A 14,284-nucleotide genomic window follows, 5' to 3' on the forward strand; every position below is an offset into this window, starting at 1 on the left:
TTGTTTTGTGGTTTTGCCGTTAGATGTCACTCAAACAGCTGCAAAAAAAGTGAGAATTTGCTTTAATTTGTTACTTAAAATAAGGAAAAAACGTTAAAAATGGTCAATTTAATATTAATAACAATTAAAGTTGTTTATTATTCCAGCTGTGACTCCTTTTACAGTTTGACAACAACAAAAAAGAACTAGACCAACTCACCATAACCTCAAACTTTTGATGTCAAAAGTCAAAACATTGTTGTATAACCTCAAACATTGTTTACCTATACTTTTACTGTTTACTTTTACATTTACCACGAAAAAAAGCAATAATTAACCATAAAACACCAAAATGGACCATATCCTCAATAAAGAAATCGACCGGGACAACCTGCGGGCTTTGGACAATTTGAGGTACAACAATTTCGAAAACACCCATTCCGAAGAGGAAGACGAGTTCGAGGAGGTGTCCGCCAAAAATATGGATTTGGACCTTTCCGCGGACAGTCAATTCCGAATCAAGGAAGAGATTTTGGATCTCGGAGTGGACATTATAATGCCTGAAGCGTCGAGCCAATCTTCGATTGGTGGCAGTAACAACCAACAAGTTGCAAAACCTAAAAAAGATGTGAGAAGTAAAAGGGAAATGGAGGAAGAAGAACGAGAAAAAATGCAGTAAGTGTATTATTTAGGACCAGTATTTTCACTTAGATAATTTCTAGAAAAACCCTAAAATTAGAGGCTATGCAATTAGTTAATTCTTTCTTTTCTATACAAATTAGCCTAAGAAAATTATTATTTTGAAATTTTGATAATTTTTTTCTCAAAAACGACACAAAATACAACAAAAATGCAAGAGAGCAGAAAGTTGTATTTTGTGTTGCTTAAACTAGAAAAACAGTAAAACCACCAAAAAAGCCACTGGCGTACCAGTTTTTACCAAATAACTGTAATAAGTGGCTGTTGAGTCAACTGAAATTTTGATAATTTTTTTCTCAAAAATGACACAAAATACAACAAAAATGCAAGAGAGCAGAAAGTTGTATTTTGTGTTGCTTAAACTAGAAAAACAATAAAACCACCAAAAAAGCCACTGGCGTAGTGGTTTTTACCAAATAATTATAATAAGTGGCTGTTGAGTCTTTTAATAATTTTTTTCTGGAAAACGACACAAAATTCAACAAAAATGCAAGAGAGCAGAAAGTTGGATTTTGTGTTGCTTAAACTAGAAAAACAATAAAATCATCAAAAAAGCCACTGGCGTACCAGTTTTTAGCAAATAATTATAATAAGTGGCTGTTGAGTCTTTTGATATTTTTTTTCTGGAAAACGACACAAAATACAACAAAAATGCAAGAGAGCAGAAAGTTGTATTTTGAGTTGCTTAAACAAGAAAAACAATAAAACCACCAAAAAAGCCACTGGCGTACCAGTTTTTAGCAAATAATTGTAATAAGTGGCTGTTGAGTCAATTGAAATTTTGATAATATTTTTCTCAAAAACGACACAAAATACAACAAAAATGCAAGAGAGCAGAAAGTTGTATTTTGAGTTGCTTAAACTAGGAAAACAATAAAACCACCAAAAAAGCCACTGGCGTACCGGTTTTTACCAAATAATAATTATAATAAGTGGCTGTTGAGTTAACTGAAATTTTGATAATTTTTTTCTCAAAAACGACACAAAATACAACAAAAATGCAAGAGAGCAGAAAGTTGTATTTTGAGTTGCTTAAACTAGAAAAACAATAAAACCACCAAAAAAGCCACTGGCGTACCAGTTTTTAGCAAATAATTATAATAAGTGGCTGTTGAGTCAACTGAAATTTTGATAATTTTTTTCTCAAAAACGACACAAAATAAAGCAAAAATGCAAGAGAGCAGAAAGTTGTATTTTGAGTTGCTTAAACTAGAAAAACAATAAAATCACCAAAAAAGCCACTGGCGTACCAGTTTTTACCAAATAATTATAATAAGTGGCTGTTGAGTCAACTGAAATTTTGATAATTTTTTTCTCAAAAATGACACAAAATACAACAAAAATGCAAGAGAGCAGAAAGTTGTATTTTGTGTTGCTTAAACTAGAAAAACAATAAAACCACCAAAAAAGCCACTGGCGTAGTGGTTTTTACCAAATAATTATAAGTGGCTGTTGAGTCTTTTAATAATTTTTTTCTGGAAAACGACACAAAATTCAACAAAAATGCAAGAGAGCAGAAAGTTGGATTTTGAGTTGCTTAAACTAGAAAAACAATAAAACCACCAAAAAAGCCACTGGCGTAGTGGTTTTTACCAAATAATTATAATAAGTGGCTGTTGAGTCTTTTAATAATTTTTTTCTGGAAAACGACACAAAATTCAACAAAAATGCAAGAGAGCAGAAAGTTGTATTTTGAGTTGCTTAAACTAGGAAAACAATAAAACCACCAAAAAAGCCACTGGCATACCGGTTTTTACCAAATAATTGTAATAAGTGGCTGTCGAGTCAACTGAAATTTTGATAATTTTTTTCTCAAAAACGACACAAAATACAACAAAAATGCAAGAGAGCAGAAAGTTGTATTTTGAGTTGCTTAAACTAGGAAAACAATAAAACCACCAAAAAAGCCACTGGCATACCGGTTTTTACCAAATAATTGTAATAAGTGGCTGTTGAGTTAACTGAAATTTTGATAATTTTTTTCTCAAAAACGACACAAAATACAACAAAAATGCAAGAGAGCAGAAAGTTGTATTTTGTGTTGCTTAAACTAGAAAAACAATAAAACCACCAAAAAAGCCACTGGCGTACCGGTTTTTACCAAATAATTGTAATAAGTGGCTGTTGAGTCAACTGAAATTTTGATAATTTTTTTCTCAAAAACGACACAAAATACAACAAAAATGCAAGAGAGCAGAAAGTTGTATTTTGAGTTGCTTAAACTAGAAAAACAATAAAATCACCAAAAAAGCCACTGGCGTACCGGTTTTTAGCAAATACTTATAATAAGTGGCTGTTAACTGAAATTTTGATAATTTTTTTCTCAAAAATGACACAAAATACAACAAAAATGCAAGAGAGCAGAAAGTTGTATTTTGAGTTGCTTAAACTAGAAAAACAATAAAATCACCAAAAAAGCCACTGGCGTACCGGTTTTTAGCAAATACTTATAATAAGTGGCTGTTAACTGAAATTTTGATAATTTTTTTCTCAAAAATGACACAAAATACAACAAAAATGCAAGAGAGCAGAAAGTTGTATTTTGAGTTGCTTAAACTAGAAAAACAATAAAATCACCAAAAAAGCCACTGGTGTACCGGTTTTGACCAAATAATTGTAATAAGTGGCTGTTGAGTCAACTGAAATTTTGATAATTTTTTTCTCAAAAACGACACAAAATAAAGCGAAAATGTAAGAGAGCAGAAAGTTGTATTTTGAGTTGCTTAAACTAGAAAAACAATAAAACCACCAAAAAAGCCACTGGCGTACCAGTTTTTACCAAATAATTGTAATAAGTGACTGTTGAGTCAACTGAAATTTTGATAATTTTTTCTCAAAAACGACACAAAATACAACAAAAATTCAAGAGAGCAGAAAGTTGTATTTTGAGTTGCTTAAACTAGAAAAACAGTAAAACCACCAAAAAAGCCACTGGCGTACCAGTTTTTACCAAATAATTGTAATAAGTGACTGTTGAGTCAACTGAAATTTTGATAATTTTTTTCTCAAAAACGACACAAAATAAAGCGAAAATGTAAGAGAGCAGAAAGTTGTATTTTGAGTTGCTTAAACTAGAAAAACAATAAAACCACCAAAAAAGCCACTGGCGTACCAGTTTTTACCAAATAATTGTAATAAGTGACTGTTGAGTCAACTGAAATTTTGATAATTTTTTCTCAAAAACGACACAAAATACAACAAAAATTCAAGAGAGCAGAAAGTTGTATTTTGAGTTGCTTAAACTAGAAAAACAGTAAAACCACCAAAAAAGCCACTGGCGTACTGGTTTTTACCAAATAATTGTAATAAGTGGCTGTCGAGTCAACTGAAATTTTGATAATTTTTTTCTCAAAAACGACACAAAATAAAGCGAAAATGTAAGAGAGCAGAAAGTTGTATTTTGAGTTGCTTAAACTAGAAAAACAATAAAACCACCAAAAAAGCCACTGGCGTACCAGTTTTTACCAAATAATTGTAATAAGTGACTGTTGAGTCAACTGAAATTTTGATAATTTTTTCTCAAAAACGACACAAAATACAACAAAAATTCAAGAGAGCAGAAAGTTGTATTTTGAGTTGCTTAAACTAGAAAAACAGTAAAACCACCAAAAAAGCCACTGGCGTACCAGTTTTTACCAAATAATTGTAATAAGTGACTGTTGAGTCAACTGAAATTTTGATAATTTTTTTCTCAAAAACGACACAAAATAAAGCGAAAATGTAAGAGAGCAGAAAGTTGTATTTTGAGTTGCTTAAACTAGAAAAACAATAAAACCACCAAAAAAGCCACTGGCGTACCAGTTTTTACCAAATAATTGTAATAAGTGACTGTTGAGTCAACTGAAATTTTGATAATTTTTTCTCAAAAACGACACAAAATACAACAAAAATTCAAGAGAGCAGAAAGTTGTATTTTGTGTTGCTTAAACTAGAAAAACAATAAAACCACCAAAAAAGCCACTGGCGTACCGGTTTTTACCAAATAATTGTAATAAGTGGCTGTTGAGTCAACTGAAATTTTGATAATTTTTTTCTCAAAAACGACACAAAATACAACAAAAATGCAAGAGAGCAGAAAGTTGTATTTTGAGTTGCTTAAACTAGAAAAACAATAAAATCACCAAAAAAGCCACTGGCGTACCGGTTTTTAGCAAATACTTATAATAAGTGGCTGTTAACTGAAATTTTGATAATTTTTTTCTCAAAAATGACACAAAATACAACAAAAATGCAAGAGAGCAGAAAGTTGTATTTTGAGTTGCTTAAACTAGAAAAACAATAAAATCACCAAAAAAGCCACTGGCGTACCGGTTTTTAGCAAATACTTATAATAAGTGGCTGTTAACTGAAATTTTGATAATTTTTTTCTCAAAAATGACACAAAATACAACAAAAATGCAAGAGAGCAGAAAGTTGTATTTTGAGTTGCTTAAACTAGAAAAACAATAAAATCACCAAAAAAGCCACTGGTGTACCGGTTTTGACCAAATAATTGTAATAAGTGGCTGTTGAGTCAACTGAAATTTTGATAATTTTTTTCTCAAAAACGACACAAAATAAAGCGAAAATGTAAGAGAGCAGAAAGTTGTATTTTGAGTTGCTTAAACTAGAAAAACAATAAAACCACCAAAAAAGCCACTGGCGTACCAGTTTTTACCAAATAATTGTAATAAGTGACTGTTGAGTCAACTGAAATTTTGATAATTTTTTCTCAAAAACGACACAAAATACAACAAAAATTCAAGAGAGCAGAAAGTTGTATTTTGAGTTGCTTAAACTAGAAAAACAGTAAAACCACCAAAAAAGCCACTGGCGTACCAGTTTTTACCAAATAATTGTAATAAGTGGCTGTTGAGTCAACTGAAATTTTGATAATTTTTTTCTCAAAAACGACACAAAATAAAGCGAAAATGTAAGAGAGCAGAAAGTTGTATTTTGTGTTGCTTAAACTAGAAAAACAATAAAATCACCAAAAAAGCCACTGGCGTACCGGTTTTTAGCAAATACTTATAATAAGTGGCTGTTAACTGAAATTTTGATAATTTTTTTCTCAAAAATGACACAAAATACAACAAAAATGCAAGAGAGCAGAAAGTTGTATTTTGTGTTGCTTAAACTAGAAAAACAATAAAACCACCAAAAAAGCCACTGGCGTACCGGTTTTTACCAAATAATAATTATAATAAGTGGCTGTTGAGTTAACTGAAATTTTGATAATTTTTTTCTCAAAAACGACACAAAATACAACAAAAATGCAAGAGAGCAGAAAGTTGTATTTTGAGTTGCTTAAACTAGGAAAACAATAAAACCACCAAAAAAGCCACTGGCATACCGGTTTTTACCAAATAATTGTAATAAGTGGCTGTCGAGTCAACTGAAATTTTGATAATTTTTTTCTCAAAAACGACACAAAATACAACAAAAATGCAAGAGAGCAGAAAGTTGTATTTTGAGTTGCTTAAACTAGAAAAACAATAAAACCACCAAAAAAGCCACTGGCGTACCGGTTTTTACCAAATAATAATTATAATAAGTGGCTGTTGAGTTAACTGAAATTTTGATAATTTTTTTCTCAAAAACGACACAAAATAAAGCGAAAATGCAAGAGAGCAGAAAGTTGTATTTTGAGTTGCTTAAACTAGAAAAACAATAAAACCACCAAAAAAGCCACTGGCGTACCAGTTTTTACCAAATAATTGTAATAAGTGGCTGTTGAGTCAACTGAAATTTTGATAATTTTTTTCTCAAAAACGACACAAAATACAACAAAAATGCAAGAGAGCAGAAAGTTGTATTTTGTGTTGCTTAAACTAGAAAAACAATAAAACCATCAAAAAAGCCACTGGCGTACCCGTTTTTACCAAATAATTAGTACAAAAAACACTGTTTCCCATTTAGGGCAATTCTGGTACTTTTTTCAATCTAATTTACAGGGTATTAGTCTCAAATTTCACCGAAGAACAACTAGACAGATACGAAATGTACCGAAGATCCGCTTTCCCTAAAGCGGCCATTAAACGATTAATGCAAACTATTACAGGGTGTTCGGTTTCACAGAATGTTGTGATAGCAATGGCGGGTATCGCCAAAGTTTTCGTAGGGGAAATTGTGGAAGAAGGTATACAGGGTGTCCCAAATTTTACTGGTTTTTTTTTATGCATTTGTCCAGGTTTAGATGTAATGGAAGAACTGGGTGATACCGGTCCCTTACAGCCAAAACACTTACGAGAAGCTGTGAGACGAATGAGAAGTGTTGGAAGTATACCAAATGGTCGAGATGCTCGGTCACATTTTCAATTGTAGTTTTTTTTAATATTATTTTTAAAAAATAAAATAATTACCAAAAAAAATTAAAAACACTGTTTTATAGTAAAATGAAATATATTTAGGCTCAAATAGTAACAATGGCATACAAATTGACTACAAAAATTAAATGGTACCTTAGTAATAATCACAAAATTTTTAGCATCAAATTGATGCAAAAAATCATTATTTCTAAAATTATTAGACACTTAAACTATACTACTACAGGGTGTCCTACGTTCGTAATTTTTTTGGAAGTTTGAAAAAAATCGGGTTCGAAGGACCAAAAGTTGATTAACGTGGAAAAACGTCCATTTTGTCTTTTCTATTCCACATCCTGCCGCTACTACTATGCGACTTGCGTTTGCCTGCTTTTTAAGTAGTTTTTTAAAAAAAAAATTTGGCTCGAAGGACCAAAAATTTCCAACAAAAAACCCTCAATTTTGCGACTTTTTTTTAAATGTCCTGCACGTTGCTCCACATACTGCCGCTACTACTGTCCGACTTACTGTCCATCTCGATGCTGGCCTGTTGCATTAACGTCGATATTCGGTAGTTTTGCAAAAACAAAGCGATTGTATGGTAGTAGCCCGGCAGTTGCCAGGTCTCGTTATGAGTACCGGCTGGTAATTGGTAGAGCTGCTTTCTTATACTACCGCTTCTGCGGAAAAAATTGAAATATGGTAGCGCCTCCAAAAAAATATTTGAAAGTGTTGCCAGATTTCACTGAAATTTCCCAGATTTTACAGTCGAAAAACTGAAAATCAGTTTACGGTCATTTAATACCTCCATGAGTGTGGTTTTGACTGTTTATAAATTAGAAATGTCTATCTGACATGTACTCCATCTGTCATTAAAGTGTCAATTGTCAAAATTCGCTCAATGAAGCCTTTAAACTATAAAAGACACTTGAAAAACAGAAACTCAGTTTACAGTCATTTAATACCTCCATGAGTGTGGTTTTGACTGTTTCTAAATTAGGAATGACTGTCTGACATGTACTCCATCTGTCATTCAAGTGTCAATTGTCAAAATTCGCTCAATGAAACAATTAAACTATAAAAGACACTTGAAAAACAGAAACTCAGTTTACAGTCATTTAATACCTCCATGAGTGTGGTTTTGACTGTTTCTAAATTAGGAATGACTATCTGACATGTACTCCATCTGTCATTCAAGTGTCAATTGTCAAAATTCGTTCAATGAAGCTATTAAACTATAAAAAACACGAGGAAAACAGAAACTCAGTTTACAGTCATTTAATACCTCCATGAGTGTGGTTTTGACTGTTTCTAAATTAGGAATGACTATCTGACATGTACTCCATCTGTCATTAAAGTGTCAATTGTCAAAATTCGCTCAATGAAGCTATTAAACTGTAAAAGACGCTTGAAAAACAGAAACTCAGTTTACAGTCATTTAATACCTCCATGAGTGTGGTTTTGACTGTTTTTAAATTAGGAATGACTATTTGACATGTACTCCATCTGTCATTCAAGTGTCAATTGTCAAAATTCGTTCAATGAAGCTATTAAACTATAAAAAACACTTGAAAAACAGAGACTCAGTTTACAGTCATTTAATACCTCCATGAGTGTGGTTTTGACTGTTTTTAAATTAGGAATGACTATTTGACATGTACTCCATCTGTCATTCAAGTGTCAATTGTCAAAATTCGCTCAATGAAGCTATTAAACTATAAAAGACACTTGAAAAACAGAAACTCAGTTTACAGTCATTTAATACCTCTATGAGTGTGGTTTTGACTGTTTTTAAATTAGGAATGACTATTTGACATGTACTCCATCTGTCATTCAAGTGTCAATTGTCAAAATTCTCTCAATGAAGCCTTTAAACTATAAAAGACACTTGAAAAACAGAGACTCAGTTTACAGTCATTTAATACCTCCATGAGTGTGGTTTTGACTGTTTTTAAATTAGGAATGACTATTTGACATGTACTCCATCTGTCATTCAAGTGTCAATTGTCAAAATTCGCTCAATGAAGCTATTAAACTATAAAAGACACTTGAAAAACAGAAACTCAGTTTACAGTCATTTAATACCTCTATGAGTGTGGTTTTGACTGTTTTTAAATTAGGAATGACTATTTGACATGTACTCCATCTGTCATTCAAGTGTCAATTGTCAAAATTCGCTCAATGAAGCTATTAAACTATAAAAGACACTTGAAAAACAGAAACTCAGTTTACAGTCATTTAATACCTCCATGAGTGTGGTTTTGACTGTTTTTAAATTAGGAATGACTATCTGACATGTACTCTATCTGTCATTAAAGTGTCAATTGTCAAAATTCGTTCAATGAAGCTATTAAACTATAAAAAACACTTGAAAAACTGAAACTCAGTTTACAGTCATTTAATACCTCTATGAGTGTGGTTTTGACTGTTTCTAAATTAGGAACGACTATTTGACATGTACTCCATCTGTCATTCAAGTGTCAATTGTCAAAATTCGTTCAATGAAGCTATTAAACTATAAAAAACACTTGAAAAACAGAAACTCAGTTTACAGTCATTTAATACCTCCATGAGTGTGGTTTTGACTGTTTTTAAATTAGGAATGACTATCTGACATGTACTCTATCTGTCATTAAAGTGTCAATTGTCAAAATTGTCTCCATGAAGTTATTAAACTATAAAAAACATTTGAAAAACGGAAACTCAGTTTACACTCATTTAATACCTCCATGAGTGTGGTTTTGACTGTTTTTAAATTAGGAATGACTATTTGACATGTACTCCATCTGTCATTCAAGTGTCAATTGTCAAAATTCGCTCAATGAAGCCATTAAACTATAAAAAACACTTGAAAAACAGAAACTCAGTTTACAGTCATTTAATACCTCCATGAGTGTGGTTTTGACTGTTTCTAAATTAGGAATGACTATCTGACATATACTCCATCTGTCATTAAAGTGTCAATTGTCAAAATTCTCTCAATGAAGCCTTTAAACTTTAAAAAAACTCTTGAAAAACAGAAACTCAGTTTACAGTCATTTAATACCTCCATGAGTGTGGTTTTGACTGTTTCTAAATTAGGAATGACTTTTTGACATGTACTCCATCTGTCATTAAAGTGTCAATTGTCAAAATTCGTTCAATGAAACAATTAAACTATAAAAGACACTTGAAAAACGGAAACTCAGTTTACAGTCATTTAATATCTCTATGAGTGTGGTTTTGACTGTTTTTAAATTAGGAATGACTATTTGACATGTACTCCATCTGTCATTCAAGTGTCAATTGTCAAAATTCGCTCAATGAAGCCTTTAAACTATAAAAGACACTTAAAAAACAGAAACTCGGCTTACAGTCATTTAATACCTCTATGAGTGTGGTTTTGACTGTTTTTAAATTAGGAATGACTATTTGACACGTACTCCATCTGTCATTCAAGTGTCAATTGTCAAAATTCTCTCAATGAAGCCTTTAAACTATAAAAGACACTTGAAAAACAGAAACTCAGTTTACAGTCATTTAATACCTCCATGAGTGGGGTTTTGCCTGTTTTTAAATTAGGAATGACTATTTGACATGTACTCCATCTGTCATTTAAGTGTCAATTGTCAAAATTCTCTCCATGAAGCCTTTAAACTATAAAAGACACTTGAAAAACAGAAACTCAGTTTACAGTCATTTAATACCTCTATGAGTGTGGTTTTGACTGTTTCTAAATTAGGAATGACTATTTGACACGTACTCCATCTGTCATTCAAGTGTCAATTGTCAAAATTCGCTCAATGAAGCCTTTAAACTATAAAAGACACTTAAAAAACAGAAACTCGGCTTACAGTCATTTAATACCTCTATGAGTGTGGTTTTGACTGTTTTTAAATTAGGAATGACTATTTGACACGTACTCCATCTGTCATTCAAGTGTCAATTGTCAAAATTCTCTCAATGAAGCCTTTAAACTATAAAAGACACTTGAAAAACAGAAACTCAGTTTACAGTCATTTAATACCTCTATGAGTGTGGTTTTGACTGTTTCTAAATTAGGAATGACTATTTGACACGTACTCCATCTGTCATTAAAGTGTCAATTGTCAAAATTCGCTCAATGAAGCTATTAAACTATAAAAAAACACTTGAAAAACTGAAACTCAGTTTACAGTCATTTAATACCTCTATGAGTGTGGTTTTGACTGTTTTTAAATTAGGAATGACTATTTGACAGGTACTCCATCTGTCATTAAAGTGTCAATTGTCAAAATTTGTCTGGCAACACTAAAACACGTTGACACATTTGACAGTTTGTTTTTTTTTTAAGTGGCGCCCTCTACAACGCCTTTTCACTCTTACAAAACAATTGTCAACTCAAGCATACCTTTCGTACAGCTCTTGCATCATTTTGGGCGGAACTAACGAATCAGACAAACCGGAAATGAACAGAGTGGGCGTTCTGCTTTGTTTCACTTTAGAATAAGAGGAATACTAAAACGAAAACAACATTAATTTGGAGGTTATGTTAGGTTAGGTTAGGTTAAGGTAAAATACCTTATTTTTGTAAAAGAAGAGAGGCAAATAGTGAAGCACTTTCCACCCTAACAGGACTTTTGCCATATCCGGTATGCTGGTAAAAGTGTTTTCGACTATTAAACACCAAATTTTATTGCTGTAATTTTCCCTTATAGTTAAATCGATTGCTACGGCACCTCCTGTCAATTTAAAAAAAAATAATGAAATTATTGGTTTTGTAATAGTCTGAAGATGGTAGGAATCCGACTGAAAACAACCTAACCTCAAAAAATGCAATTTTTTCCAAAATTCAGCAAAGAAAAACAGTTTTTTTTCCGCCAATTTAAAGAATCTGCATTTTCTGTTACAGTGTGAATTTGACATGTGTCACTTTGACAGTTACAGGGTGAATCATTATGTCAATTTGTAGCTCCAGAAATCATCTATTAACCACCCTGTATAAGCAATTAACAAAAATATCTAATAATCCAGTTATTTAGTAATTAACCACTGAAGTGTTAATACAGCAATGTCAACAGTAATAGTCCCTAAATCTGTCATTTTGACAGTTACAGGGTGATTCAATGTATCATTTACTAGCCCCTGAAATGCTCCTTTGATCACCCTGTATAAATACAGAAGGCAAAATATCAAATAACTGAGTTAATTAATCAGAAATGATTGAAAAGTTATTATGACAATTTCAACTTAAATAGTCCATAAATCCGTCACTTTGACAGTTACAGGGTGAATCATTATGTCAATTTGTAGCTCCAGAAATCATCTTTTAACCACCCTGTATAAGTAATTAACAAAAATATCTAATAATCCAGTTATTGAGTAATTAACAACTGAAGTGTTAATACAACAATGTCAACAGTAATAGTCCCTAAATCTGTCATTTTGACAGTTACAGGGTGATTCAATGTATCATTTACTAGCCCCTGAAATCCTCCTTTGATCACCCTGTATAAATACAGAAGGCAAAATATCAAATAACTGAGTTAATTAATCAGAAATGATTGAAAAGTTATTATGACAATTTCAACTTAAATAGTCCATAAATCCGTCATTTTGACAGTTACAGGGTGACTCAATGTATCATTTACTAGCCCCTGAAATGCTCCTTTGACCACCCTGTATAAATACAGAAGGCAAAATATCAAATAACTGAGTTAATTAATCAGAAATGATTGAAAAGTTATTATGACAATTTCAACTTAAATAGTCCCTAAATCTGTCATTTTGACAGTTACAGGGTGATTCAATGTATCATTTACTAGCCCCTGAAATCCTCCTTTGATCACCCTGTATAAATACAGAAGGCAAAATATCAAATAACTGAGTTAATTAATCAGAAATGATTGAAAAGTTATTATGACAATTTCAACTTAAATAGTCCATAAATCCGTTATTTTGACAGTTACAGGGTGACTCAATGTATCATTTACTAGCCCCTGAAATGCTCCTTTGACCACCCTGTATAAATACAGAAGGCAAAATATCAAATAACTGAGTTAATTAATCAGAAATGATTGAAAAGTTATTATGACAATTTCAACTTAAATAGTCCATAAATCCGTCATTTTGACAGTTACAGGGTGAATCATTATGTCAATTTGTAGCTCCAGAAATCATCTATTAACCACCCTGTATAAGTAATTAACAAAAATATCTAATAATCCAGTTATTTAGTAATTAACAACTGAAGTGTTAATACAACAATTTCAACTGCAAGAGTCCAGAAATCGGTTAATTTGACAGTTACAGGGTGGTCTCATATATCAATTTAAAGTCCCTAAAGTCTTGTTTTGACCACCCTGACATCTGTGATGTCATTTGACAGGTCAAATTCTTGTTTTGGAGGGAAATAAAAAGGTTAAAAGTACACACAAAAACGTCAACTTACCTAATGATCGGCCAAACACAACAATCTCGGAATGATTAATATCATTCCTGGTAAATAAATAATCTAAACTAGATTTGGCATCGGTGTAGAGCCCCTCTTCCGAGGGGGTTCCCTCGGACAGTCCATAACCTCGATACTCGACCAACAAAATGTTGCAGTGCAAATTATGGTACAGTCCTGAACAATTTTGCAACCTAAACAGTAAATAACCAAGAAACGAACATGCAGAGAGAACCAGAATGAACATTTTCACCTGTGACCCATGTTGCCAGCGTTACCGTGAAAAAACACAATAGTGGGGGCCAGTCGCTGCCTCTCCTTTGGTTGATGTATAAAATACATGTGTATGGTAACCCCATCGGGGCATTTATGGTTAATACTCTCAAATGGAAGCCCAAACATCGAAGGTATAGGAATGTACACGCGGGAATGACTCGGCAACTCCGGAGAGTACAGTAAAGTGTCCTGAACTTGATATAGAATACCTGCAAAGCGGTGCTATTTCCACAGAAGAAAAAAACAGTAAAAAACTACCTGAAACCGCAACAAAAAGTAGCAGCAGGGCAAACAGTCCTCCGTATAAGTAGTACAGCAGGAGGCAGACTATTACAACCAGGCCTGAATAGGCCCAAACTCGTAAAATCAACCGGAGCAGAATAGCCCCCAATTGGGACAGAGGCACATAACCTCCCATTGTTATTTACGTATCTTGCATTATTAGATTTGGTTTAATTAGTAATTACACTCTAGGAGAGGAAAAAGTAAATGTAAAACAGGATTTAAACTTAAGAATTTAATGATAAACATGACTGATAAATAAATAATAAAAAAATGGCGTCTGTCATTTTGAATGTTTGTCAAGTGTCATTTTTTGCAGTGTTGCCATTGCTATTGTTTTCAATTCACCCTGTTG

The 14,284-nt window shown here is 32.4% G+C and overlaps 2 protein-coding genes across 2 annotated transcripts; one reads left to right on the forward strand and one right to left on the reverse strand.

Moving 5' to 3' along the window:
- The first annotated feature begins 227 nt into the window (after positions 1-227).
- Positions 228-7,035, forward strand: LOC145735036 (transcription initiation factor TFIID subunit 11-like). The gene is made up of 3 exons (XM_081988759.1): positions 228-654; positions 6,612-6,796; positions 6,848-7,035. Exons 1-3 carry the CDS (start codon positions 332-334, stop codon positions 6,979-6,981), a joined length of 642 nt encoding a protein of 213 aa, XP_081844885.1. The 5' UTR covers positions 228-331; the 3' UTR covers positions 6,982-7,035.
- Positions 7,036-7,377: 342 nt separating this feature from the next.
- On the reverse strand, positions 7,378-14,202 carry Bem46 (abhydrolase domain containing 13-like protein Bem46). Its single transcript, XM_081988752.1, has 6 exons — positions 13,906-14,202; positions 13,625-13,856; positions 13,372-13,565; positions 11,502-11,662; positions 11,332-11,438; positions 7,378-7,642 (listed from the first exon to the last, which is right to left on the reverse strand). Exons 1-6 carry the CDS (start codon positions 14,063-14,065, stop codon positions 7,438-7,440), a joined length of 1,059 nt encoding a protein of 352 aa, XP_081844878.1. The 5' UTR covers positions 14,066-14,202; the 3' UTR covers positions 7,378-7,437.
- Positions 14,203-14,284: the final 82 nt, after the last annotated feature.

The sequence above is a fragment of the Ips typographus genome, linkage group LG10, assembly GCF_016097725.1.
Source record: "Ips typographus isolate SLU linkage group LG10, UJ_Ityp_2.0, whole genome shotgun sequence".
Lineage (NCBI taxonomy): Eukaryota > Metazoa > Arthropoda > Insecta > Coleoptera > Curculionidae > Ips > Ips typographus.